This window comes from Chiloscyllium punctatum, chromosome 4 (assembly GCF_047496795.1).
Source record: "Chiloscyllium punctatum isolate Juve2018m chromosome 4, sChiPun1.3, whole genome shotgun sequence".
NCBI lineage: Eukaryota > Metazoa > Chordata > Chondrichthyes > Orectolobiformes > Hemiscylliidae > Chiloscyllium > Chiloscyllium punctatum.
In genome coordinates, this window is record NC_092742.1 from 22,787,923 (window position 1) to 22,800,021 (window position 12,099).

Here is a 12,099-nt window from a genome sequence, read left to right on the forward strand (position 1 = left end):
CATTTTGCAATAACTTCAATAAAGACAGTGTGAAGACCAAACTGCTGCCTTTTGAACACAGAACATTCATAAAACACTCAAATCCTTATAACATCTTCAAAATCATAGCCTTTTGTTTATATTGTCTCAACTTGTTCTTCTAACCAAATGTCTCTCTTCATAGTTCTTTGCATTAAAGTTAATGGGCCACATCTCCACGCAATCCAAACCTGCTCTCTTAAAGTGTATTGTAATTCCCCCAGCAGTTCACAATAGTTTCAAGTTTGTGTTATCTGCTAAATTGGAAATAGTGACATGCACAGTCAAGTTAATGTTATATATAAAGAAGAAAAACAGTGGTCCAACAGTGACACCAACTCCTATTGAGCTTCACTGTGTACCTTTCGCCAGAACAAAAAGCAACCATTCACAGCAATGTTTTGTGTCTCTCAGCTAATCTCATATCCCTGCTGCCCCTCTCTCTTTCCATGTGTTTCCACTTTGTTAACTAACCTATTAAGGGTGGCTCATTATCTTTTGGATGTCAATCAACCTCAGGACCCTGACCAAATTCTTACTTTCTGAGAGAAAACTAGAGCTGTATTTTGGAAATATTTCTGAGTAGAATATGAAGATAGGAAATGATTTTTTATTGGTCAGAGTATTGAGTACAGGAGTTGGGAGGTCATGTTGTGGCTTTACAGGACATTGGTTAGGCCACTGTTGGAATATTGCGTGCAATTCTGGTCTCCTTCCTATCAGAAAGATGTTGTGAAACTTGAAAGGGTTCAGAAAAGATTTACAAGTATGTTGCCAGGGTTGGAGGATTTGAGCTATTGGGAGAGGCTGAACAGGCTGGGGCTGTTTTCCCTGGAGTGTCAGAGGTTGAGGGGTGACCTTATAGAGGTTTATAAAATCATGAAGGGCACGGATAGGGTAAATATATGAAGTCCTTTCTCTGGGGTGGGGAAGTCCAGAACTAGAGGGCATAGGTTTAGGGCGAGAGGGGAAAGATATAAAAGAGACCTAAGGGGCAACTTTTTCACATGGCGGGTGGTACGTATATGGAATGAGCTGCCAGAGGATGTGGTGGAGGCTGGTACAATTGCAACATTTAAAAGGCATTTGGATGGGTATATGAATAGGAAGGGTTTGGAGGGATATGGGCCGGGTGCTGGCAGGTGGGACTAGATTGGGTTGGACTATCTGGTCGGCATGGACGGTTTGTACCGAAGGGTCTGTCTCCATACTGTACATCTCTATGACTCTATGACATCCATTCCATTCTTAAACTGTATATTTTAACTATGCAACAAACAGCGAAATTCACAGCTGACCTTGGAGGAACCTGTGTGGGAGAGCTCACAGCACAGGAACAAATACGTGCATAGTTTTTAAGTGTAGTTTTGCTGTAAATTGACAATAGAGAATAGAATGGGCTCTTTCTTGATTATATGTTTTATTGAGATCTGTCTCCTGATTAAATTTTGAAAATATAAGCCATAAATATTAAGTTGGCCTGGAGCGATAAGGCAGTGCTATTTTCTGGTTCTGTAGATTGTGAAGGAGCAAAGATGGCCTTTAGTAGAGTGATGTGCTATTCCAGTCGGATATGGGAGATTAGGGAGAGTTTCTATTTACTGATGATTATGTCTACAGGAAGTATCTTTGGTTGCAAATCCCATCATATCGCATGGATCGGTTAGAGCAGCAGTTACAGGCAATAAGGAATTGACAGGAGCGAGGGGTGTGATGGATGGCAGTTGTAGAAAGGGAGAGGATGCAGAATGTTCTCAAAGGGATGAGGGATCATCAGGGTTCAATGTACACATTGAAACCATTAACATAGGAAGAGAAAGGGATGAGATCCTGAAGGGAGAATATGGAAAGTTAAGCAGGAATTTTAAAAGGACATCCTCAAGGGTAGTAATATCTGGATTAGTCTCAGTGCTATGAGCTAGTGAGCGTAGGAATAGGACAGATGAATGTGTGGCTGAGAGGTGGTGCAGGGGAGAAGGGTTGACATTTTTGGATCATTGGAATCTCTTCTGGGGTAGAAGTGATCTGTACAAGAAGGCTGGATTGCACATGAATTGGAAGGGGACTAATATACTGGCAGTGAGATTTGCTAGAGCTGCTCAGGAGGATTTAAACTACTAAGGTGGGGGGGTTTGGGACCCAGGGAGATAGTGAGGAAAGAGATCGATCTGAGACTGGTACAGTTGGGAAAAGGAATGAATCAAATAGTGAGGGCAGGCAGGAAATAAAGCAGAGAACAAGGTAGAAATGATAAATTAAACTGTGTTTATTTCAATGCACGAGGCCTAACAGGGAAGGTAGATTAACTCAGGGCATGGTTAGAAACATGGGACTGGGATATCTTAGCAATTACAGAAACATGGCTCAGGGATGGACAGGACTGGCAGCTTAATGTTCCAGGATACAAATGCTAATGGAAGGACAGTAAGGGGGGGCAAGAGAGGAGGGGGCGTGGTGTTTTTGATAAGGGATAGCATTACAGCTGTACTGAGGGAGGATATTCCCAGAAATACATCCAGGGAAGTTATTTGGGTGGAGCTGAGAAATATCAAAGGGATGATCACTTTATTGGGATGGTATTATAGACCACCCCCCCAATAGTCAGTGGGAAATTGAGAACCAAATTTGTAAGGAGACCTCAGTTATCCGTAAGAATAATAGGGTGGTTATGGTAGGAGACTTTAACTTTCCAAACATAGACTGGGACTGCCATAGTGTTAAGGGTTTAGATGGAGAGGAATTTGTTAAGCATGTACAAGACCATTTTCTGATTCAGTATGTCGATGACCTACTCTTGGGAAATAAGGCAGGGCAGGTGACTGAGATGTCAGTGGGGGAGCACTCTGGGGCCAGCGACCATAATTGTATAAGATTCAAAATAGTGATGAAAAAGGATAGACCAGATCTAAAAGTTGAAGTTCTAAATTGGTGGAAGGCTAGTTTAGATGGTATTAGACAAGAACTTTCTAAAGTTGATTGGAGGCAGATGTTCCCAGGTAAAGGGACGGCTGGAAAATGGGAAGACTTCAGAAATGAGATAACGAGAGTCCGGAGACAGTATATTGCTGTTAGGGCGAAAGGCAAGGCTGGTGGGTGTAGGGAATGTTGGATGACTAAAGAAATTGAGGATTTAGTTAAAAAAAGAAAGCATATGCCACGCATAGACAGCAGAGAACGAGTGAATCCTTAGAAAAGTATAAAGGCAGTAGGAGTATACTTAAGAGGGAAATCAGGAGGGCAAAAATGGCACATGAGATAGCTTTGGCAAATAGGGTTAATGAGAATCGAAATGCTTTTTATAAATATATTAAGGACAAAAGGGTAACTAGGGAGAGAATAGGGCCCCTCATGATCAGCAATGCAGCCTATATATGGAGCGACAGGAGATGGAGAGATAGTAAACAAGTATTTTGCGTCAGTGTACACTGGGAAGAAGGACACAGAAGATATTGAATGTGGGGAAATAGATGGTGAGATCTTGAAAAATGTCCATATTACAGAGGAGGAGGTGCTGGATGCCTTAAAATGCATAAAAGTGGATAATTCCCCAAGACCTGATCATTAAAACTCTGTGGGAAGGTAGGGCCCTTTGTTGAGATATTTGTATCATCGATAGTCACAGGTGAGGTGCCAGAAGACTGGAGGTTGATGATCGTGATTCCACTATTTAAGAAAGGTGGTAAGGAAAAGCCAGGGAACTATAGACTGCTGAACCTGATATCAGTGATGGGCAAGTTGTTGGAGGGAATCTTGAGGGAAAGGATTTACATGCACTTGGAAAGGCAAGGACTGATTAGGGATAGTCAACATGATTTTGTGCATGGGAAATCATGTCTCACGAACTTGAATGAGATTTTTGAAGAAGTACCAAAGAGGGTTGATGAGGGCAGAGCTATGTTGACTTCAGTAAGGCATTCAACAATGTTCCTCATGGTAGATTGGTTGGCAAGGTTAGGGGTCATGGTGTAAAGGGAGAACTAGCCATACAGAACAGAGGGTTCATGATGGAGGGTTGCTTTTCAGACTGGAGGCTGTGGCCAGTGGTTTGTCACTAGGATCAGTGCTGGGTCCACTGCTTTTCATCATTTATATAAATTATTTGGATAGGAACATAGGAGGTAGTGTTAGTAAGTTTGCAAATGACATCAAAATTGGAGGTGTAGTGAACAGCGAAGACGGTGACCACGGAGTACAACAGAATCTTGATCATTGGGCCAATGGGCTGAGAAGTGTCAGATGGAACTTAATTTAGATAAATTTGAGGTGCTGCATTTGGAAAGGCAAATCAGAGCAGGACTTATGCACTTTATGGTAAGGTCCTGGGGAGTGTTGCTTAACAAAGAGACCATGGAGTGCAGGTTCATAATTCCTTGGAAGTAGAGTCACAGGCAGATAGGATAGAGAAGAAGGCTTTTGGTATGCTTTCCTGTCTTGGACAAAGCATTGAGTATAGGAGTTGAAAGGTCAAGTTGTGGCTGTATAGGGCATTGCTGATGCCACTTTTGGAATTTATTGTGTAATTCTGGTCCTCTTGGAAGGATGTTGTAAAATTTGAAAGAGTTCAGAAAAGATTTTCAAGGAGGTTGCCAGGGTTAGAGGATTTGACCAACGGGAGAGGCTGAATAGGCTGGGGCTGTTTTCCCTGGAGCATCGGAGGCTGAGGGATGACCTTATAAAGATTTAGAAAGTTATGAGGGACATGGATATGGTAAATAGACACGGTCTTTTCCCTGTGATAGAGGAGTCCAGAACTAGAGGGCATGTGTTTAGGATGAGAGTGGAAAAATGTAAAAGGGACCCAAGTGGCAATATTTTCACACAGAGAGTGGTGCACGTATGGAATGAGCTGCCAGAGGAAGTGGTGGACGCTGGTACAATTACAGCATTTAAAAGGCATCTGGATGTGTATATCAATAGGAAGTATTTAGAGGGATATGAGCCAAGTGCTGGCAAATGATTAGGATATCTGGTCGGCATGGATGAGTTGGACCAAAGGGTCTATTCCTGTGCTATACATCTCTATGACCCTATGACTCTAATCTCAGTTGAATTATCCTTTTTAATCAAGTCTACAATTCCCATCATAATATCCTCTTTGCAATGTGTTGTTCTGTTATTTCAACCAAATTACAACTGTGGGACACTATTCAAACATTTTTCATTGTTGACAAAACTATCCATATGAAATAACTTAGTACAAATTAATATTTCATTTGGAATTCAAGTTGGATAAAATGTAGCTAAAGCTTTATCAATTACAGCATTGTTTCTCTATCCAGCAGCTGACAAATTTGTCATTTGTTTTATATTAACTGCAACTAATTTTAGATTATTCTATGCAATGTAGTTTGATGCTCACATATATTCCCACTCATTTGGCCACTGTCGGGTGCCCTAGTTCTTCTTAGGCTTCACCCTAGTTAATTGCTTCTATTTTCGCATTCATGCACAAAAGCCTTTTTACAGAAGTATACCCCCATGCCGTAATAGTGGAAATATGTTCCATTTATCTAATCTGTTCCAAGTGAAGATCTAATAAGCCTTATTAGTTTCCAGCAAAGCCCCTGAGTGGCTGTATACTGGTCGTGGTGCATCATTTGTATGGAAGAGGAAAGGTTTTGGGAGTTACGTCAACAACTACATCTCAGCACTGACCAAGTATGAGCTAATAATGTTAGTAAAAACATGGATGAGTTCATGCATTACTCAATGAAGAGCACATTTTAGTTAGAGATTCTCTAGTGTTTAGATTCCCTACAGTGTGGAAACAGACCCTTCAGCCCAACAAATCCACACCAATCTTCCGAAGAGTAACCCACCCAGACTAATTTAGATTAGATTAGATTACTTACAGTGTGGAAACAGGCCCTTCAGGCCAACAAGTCCACACCGACCAGCCGAAGCGTAACCCACCCATTCCCCTACATTTACCCCTTTACCTAACACTACGGGGAATTTAGCATGGCCAATTCACCTGATCTGCACATCTTTGGACTGTGCACACCCGGAGGAAACCCACGCAGACACGGGGAGAATGTGCAAACTCCACACAGTCAGTCGCCTGAGTCGGGAATTGAACCCGGGTCTCTGGCACTGTGAGGCAACAGTGCTAACCACTGTGCCACCGTGCCGCCCTGACATTATGGGCAATGTACCTAACATTATGGGCAAGTTAGCATGACCAAATCACTTGACCTGCACATCCTTTGGAATGTGGGAGGAAACTGGAGCATCCAGAGGAAACCCTTGCAGACACAGGGAGAATGTGCAGACTCCATAAAGACAGTCGTCCAAGGCAGGGATAGAATCCATGTCCCTGGAGCTGTGACGCAGCAGTGCTAACCACTGAGCCACCGTGCCACCCTGACATTATGGGCAATGTACCTAACATTATGGGCAAGTTAGCATGGCCAAATCACTTGACCTGCACATCCTTTGGAATGTGGGAGGAAACTGGAGCATCCAGAGGAAACTTTTGCAGACACGGGGAGAATGTGCAGACTCCATAAAGACAGTCGTCCAAGGCAGGGATAGAATCCATGTCCCTGGAGCTGTGACACAGCAGTGCTAACCACTGAGCCACCGTGCCGGCAGGAAAACAAAGACAGGCTTTTTTTAAAAGAAACTAGATTAAATAATTCTGTTCCTTTTCTTACCCTCACAGCCTGTTCCGTCTGAGTTTAACTCATATCCAGTATCGCAGCGACAAAGGAAGGAACCATAGGTGTTGATGCAATGCTGGCTACAAGGATTCTCTCCTGCACATTCATCGACATCTAGAGCATGGACATACAGAATCAGTGTCAGCACAGCAAATCATTGTTACAATGTAATATAGAAAATATCCTTTATCTCCTTATGAAAATATTGTCACGGTGTTTGTCAGGTGACTACTATTAATAACCAACATAAATTTCCAGAGTGTTGAACTGGGGTTAAAGAGGCAACCAGCAAAGAGCTCAGTGTTAAATTGATTGTATTTCGTGCAAGGGAAACTACTTTCCTACTATTCATATCAGCATTTACACAATTACACACAGTCTCAACCTCCCAACTCGACACCGCCCTCTTGAATGGTCCTATCTGTCCATCTTCCTTCCCACCTATCTGCTCCACCCTCCTCTCTGACCCATCACTTTCACCCCCACCTTCATCTACCTATCGCCTTCCCAGCTACCTTCCCCTCCAATTTATCTCTCAGGCCCCTTGGCCCACGAGCCTCATTCCTGATGAAGGGCTTATGCCCGAAATGTCGACTCTCCTGCTCCTAGGATGCTGCCTGATCGGCTGTGGTATTCCAGCACCACACTCTTCAACTCTGATCACCAGCATCTGCAGTCCTCACTTTCTCACAACAATGTAATAATAACAAGATAATCTGTCTCTGTGATGTTTGAGATATAAACTTTGGGCGGGATACTGACAATGACTCCCCTGCTCTTTATTGAAGCATTTCAATGGGATCTTTAACATCCACCTGAATGTGCACTCAATGCCTTAGTTTAACATGACATCTTAAAGACAAAGCATCTCACCTTTGGTGGGAGTGTCATCTTTGAGCTTTGTGTTCACGTCCTGGACTGGGACTTGAATCCACAATCTCTTGGCACAGAGGAAAATGTGTTACCATCCAGGACAGGCTGGTACAAGGAGGGGACATTGTAGTTTTTTATGAAGGGTTGGATAAATCTAGGCTTTCTTCCTAATACAGGAAGATGTTGAGAATGGTCTATCAATGGCTTTAATGATGAAGTGAACGTTTCTTTCTAGCTTCTGATGAAATTATGCCATTGTTGGGGCATGGTTAGAAATATCGGGACATGCCAAAAGCATCAAGAAACAACTCAGCTCCAATGCATTTTAAACTGGAACATACAATGATTTCAAAAGTCACTGTGGCACGTCCCACTCTGCATTTTGCCACTTAGATGGAATGACATCTAAAAGCTCATTACCTTGACATGATCTCCCATCAGCGTTCAGTAGGAATCCAGCATTACACTGGCAGGAGTAGGAGCCAGCGATATTGGCGCACAGCTGCTGACAATATCCATGTCGACATTCATCAATATCTGGAGAAGAAACAGACAGGCGTGTAGAGAGAGACATGTTTTCACATTCAAAACAAGCGATAATCACATAGCGTTTTACCTCTTTAGTTATCCCTTAACTTCAGGGGTGAATGCAAAGGAAGAACTTTCCCTTTGTATTGTGGTACAGGTGATGTTATTTTAAGAGATCCCATAAACTTAAAAGATAATTTAATTTAATCCTCATTTTAATTAAATATGTTTGAAAAATACTTATTTGCTCACTCCAAGCTAGGACAAAGAATATGAGAAAACCATAAGATAAGACCATAAGGCGTAGGAGCAGAACTTAGGCCATTCAGCCTTTCGAGTCTGCCTCACCATTTAATCATAGCTGATAAATTTCTCATCCCCATTCTCCTGCTTTCTCCCTGTAACCCTTGATCCCCTTGACAATCAAGGACCTATCTATCTCAGTCTTAACTATACTCAATGACTTAACTATACTCAAGGCCTCCACAGCCTTCTCTGGCAATGAATTCCATAGATTCACCACTCTCTGGCTGACAACGTTTCCCATTATCTCTGTTCTGAAAGGTCTTCCCTTTGCTCTAAGTCTGTGCCCTCAGGCCCTAGTCTCCTCTGCCAAAGGAAACATCTTCCCAACATCCACCCTGTCCAGGCCATTCAGTATTCTGTAAGTTTCACTTGGATCCCCCCTCATCCTTCTAAACTCTATCAAGTATAATCCCAGAGTCTTCAAATGTTCCTCATATGTTAAGCTTTTCATTCCTGGGACCATTCTCGTGAACCTTCTCTGAACCCACCCCAGGGCCAATATGAGGCTTATGATTCCCTTTGTCCTCAACTATCTCTCACTTTCAATCTTAAATACTTCCAGATATTGAGCATCCATAGCATCTAGGATAGAGAATTTGAAAGATTCACAACCAATATCAATCTGAAATGTCCAGCCCTTTATCCTGAGACTGTGTACACCAAAATTCTCCAGGCGGAAAAAAAGCAGCCTCTGTGCACCTGTCAAACTCTCAAAAAATGTATACTTTCCAATGCATGACTTTTCATTCCCCTGAGTTCCAAAAGATTTAAAGTCCAGTCTACTTGACTTCCCTTCATATGTCATTCCTGTCACTGTAGTGAACAAGCTCCAGCTTTAATTTACCTCATGGAAAAGAAGTCAGTGCACCACGTAGTACCCCTGGAAAATCCATGGGATTTCTCCAACAGAAGATTGCCACACTCTTTGAAGTACAAACAGTTAAAAAGGGCTGTAATTCTGGAGAGAAATCAGGAATAATCCATAATGTTTCACTGTCCTAAAGTGTTATTGTTAACTGAGAGTCAATTTGCTTTTATTAAAATTCACTTGTGGAATGCAGCCATTGCTGCCTCAGCCAGCATTTATTGCTTATCCCTAGTTGCCCTTGAGAAGGTGATGGTGAGCAGCCATCTTGAACCACTGCAGATCATGTGCTGTAGATAGGTAATGTTTAACGTAGGGAGATGGGGACAGGGAAAGTACCAGAACTGACTGAAGAATCATCAGGCTGTACTTCAAACTGAGATGTAGGGGCTGAGATGTAGTACTGGAAAAGCACAGCAAGTCAGGCAGCATCCGAGAAGCAGGAGGATTGATGTTTCAGGCATAAGCCCTTCATCAGAAACGCAGTTTGCACTTTCTCCACTGTTGCGGGGCCACAATGATTCCAGCCAGGAATTGTTTCCTCCTTTCAAACTTTGTCAGCAAAGTTGGGAAAATCACCTTTTATCAGCACAGTGGAGAATAGAGCTTGTTTCTCAATGCATTTATCATTTTGCCTCAGGTCATAATTTGTTTGTCCTGTTGCTGCATAGCAACCAGAAAATATCATCCACACCCAGCTGAGCCTGCTAATCTAGATGAGGCACCAGGTAGAAGGTAGGCAGTTCCTGACAGAGAGAGAGGAGAACTATTTGCAAAAAGGCTTACATTTTTACACATGCTGAGACCTGCATCAAACCTAGATATTCTGGTGTCCTGGCCAATGAATGGGAATGGGAATGGGAATTGACAATAGACAATAGACAATAGGTGCAGGAGTAGGCCATTCTGCCCTTCGAGCCAGCACCACCATTCATTATGATCATGGCTGATCATCCTCAATCAGTATCCTGTTCCTGCCTTATCCCCATTACCCTTGATTCCACTATCCTTAAGAGCTCTATCCAACTCTTTCTTGAAAGTATCCAGATACTTGGCCTCCACAGCCTTCTGGGGCAGAGCATTCCACACACTCACCACTCTCTGGGTGAAGACGTTTCTCCTCAACTCTGTTCTAAATGGCCTACCCCTTATTTTTAATCTGTGTCCTCTGGTTCGGGACTCACCCATCAGCGGAAACATGCTTCCTGCCTCCAGTGTGTCTTATCCTTTAATAATCTTATATGTCTCAATCAGACCCCCTCTCAGTCTTCTAAACTCAAGGGTATACAAGCCCAGTCACTCCAATCTTTCAACGTAAGATAGTCCCGCCATTCCGGGAATTGACCTCGTGAATCTACACTGCACTCCCTCAATAGCCAGAATGTCTTTCCTCAAATATGGAGACCAAAACTACACACAATATTCCAGTGGCGGTCTCATCAGGGCCCTGTACAGCTGCAGAAGAACCTCTTTGCTTCTGTACTCAATTCCTCTTGATATGAAGGCCAGCATGCTATTAGCTTTCTTCACTGCCTGCTGTACCTGCATGCTTGCTTTCATTGACTGGTGTACAAGAACACCTAGATCTTGTTGTACTGCCCCTTTACCTAACTTGACTCCATTTAGGTAGTAATCTGCCGTCCTGCTCTTGCCACCAAAGTGGATAACCACAAATTTATCCACATTAAACTGCATCTGCCATGCATCTGTCCACTCTCCTAGCCTGTCCAGGTCACCCTGTAAGCTCCTAACATCCTCCTCACATTTCACCCTGCCACCCAGCTTTGTATCATCAGCAAATTTGCTAATATTAAAATTCACTTGTGGAATGCAGCCATTGCTGCCTCAGCCAGCATTTATTGCTTATCCCTAGTTGCCCTTGAGAAGGTGATGGTGAGCAGCCATCTTGAACCACTGCAGATCATGTGCTGTAGATAGGTAATGTTTAACGTAGGGAGATGGAGACAGGGAAAGTACCAGAACTGACTGAAGAATCATCAGGCTGTCCTTTAATCTGATTGGAACATAGTTGAGGGGCTGAGATGTAGTACTGGCAAAGCACAGTACCATCATCTATATTGTGGCATTCTGGCATTCTGGCAGGAGGAGAGTGACAGAAAAGGTCCCCAACAGCTAAGAGGGAATAAACCAGTAAAAAATAGAGTCAGACTTGGGAATGAACATACTGGTCATACTAGATGTGCGCTGTTCTGAGGTATGCAAGGCAAGTTAGGCCACTATGCATTATTTGCAAATTTTACTGGTTTTTCCTTCTGGGAAGGAGGCTCCTGCTGATCAGGATTGACGGAGAGGGTGGCTTTCAAACCTTGGAAACATGGGAAGTCTGATCCTGATGGAGTTTGGGAGGAAAAAGAGTGGAATCTGGGCTAGGTCAGTGAGGTCTGGTGGTGCAGGTGGCACCAGAGAACCTGCAATTGGGAGAGAGTGCCCATGTGAGACCATTCAGTCTGACAGGGAATGTGGAAAGTCCAGTGTACTTGTGTTGCAGCTTCTACTTCTTAGAGTTAGCTAGCTCACTGACCCAAGGCTCACCATGACAGAGCTCAAATTGTTGAGGACTTGAGCATTAAAACTACAAAAAATTTAAGCCCTACCTATTTCCTCCCCATTTATTCCTGCATGGATAGCACTACTGAGCAAGAATCATGTACAATTTTATTTTAATTCCTTCTCTTATCATAAAATGAATCAACACTTACCCATACACTGTCCCTCTACTAACCAATAACCCTCAGTGCAGGAGCAGCTGTAGCCTCCCTCAGTATTTATGCAGATCTGCGAAGGGTTACATTGATGGGTTCCTGATGTACATTCATCTATATCTGT

General features: G+C 43.0%; 1 protein-coding gene across 2 annotated transcripts in view; it reads right to left on the reverse strand.

The window, feature by feature from the left end:
• The window catches only part of fbln5 (fibulin 5), a 96,608-nt gene that overhangs the window by 29,840 nt on the left and 54,669 nt on the right, over positions 1-12,099 (reverse strand). For both annotated transcript variants that reach the window (XM_072568244.1, XM_072568243.1), the window contains exons 5-7: positions 11,973-12,095; positions 7,974-8,090; positions 6,675-6,794 (exon numbers count right to left, since the gene is read on the reverse strand). In XM_072568244.1, the coding sequence (XP_072424345.1) occupies positions 6,675-6,794; positions 7,974-8,090; positions 11,973-12,095 (360 nt within the window). The remainder of the gene's footprint in view (positions 1-6,674; positions 6,795-7,973; positions 8,091-11,972; positions 12,096-12,099) is intronic.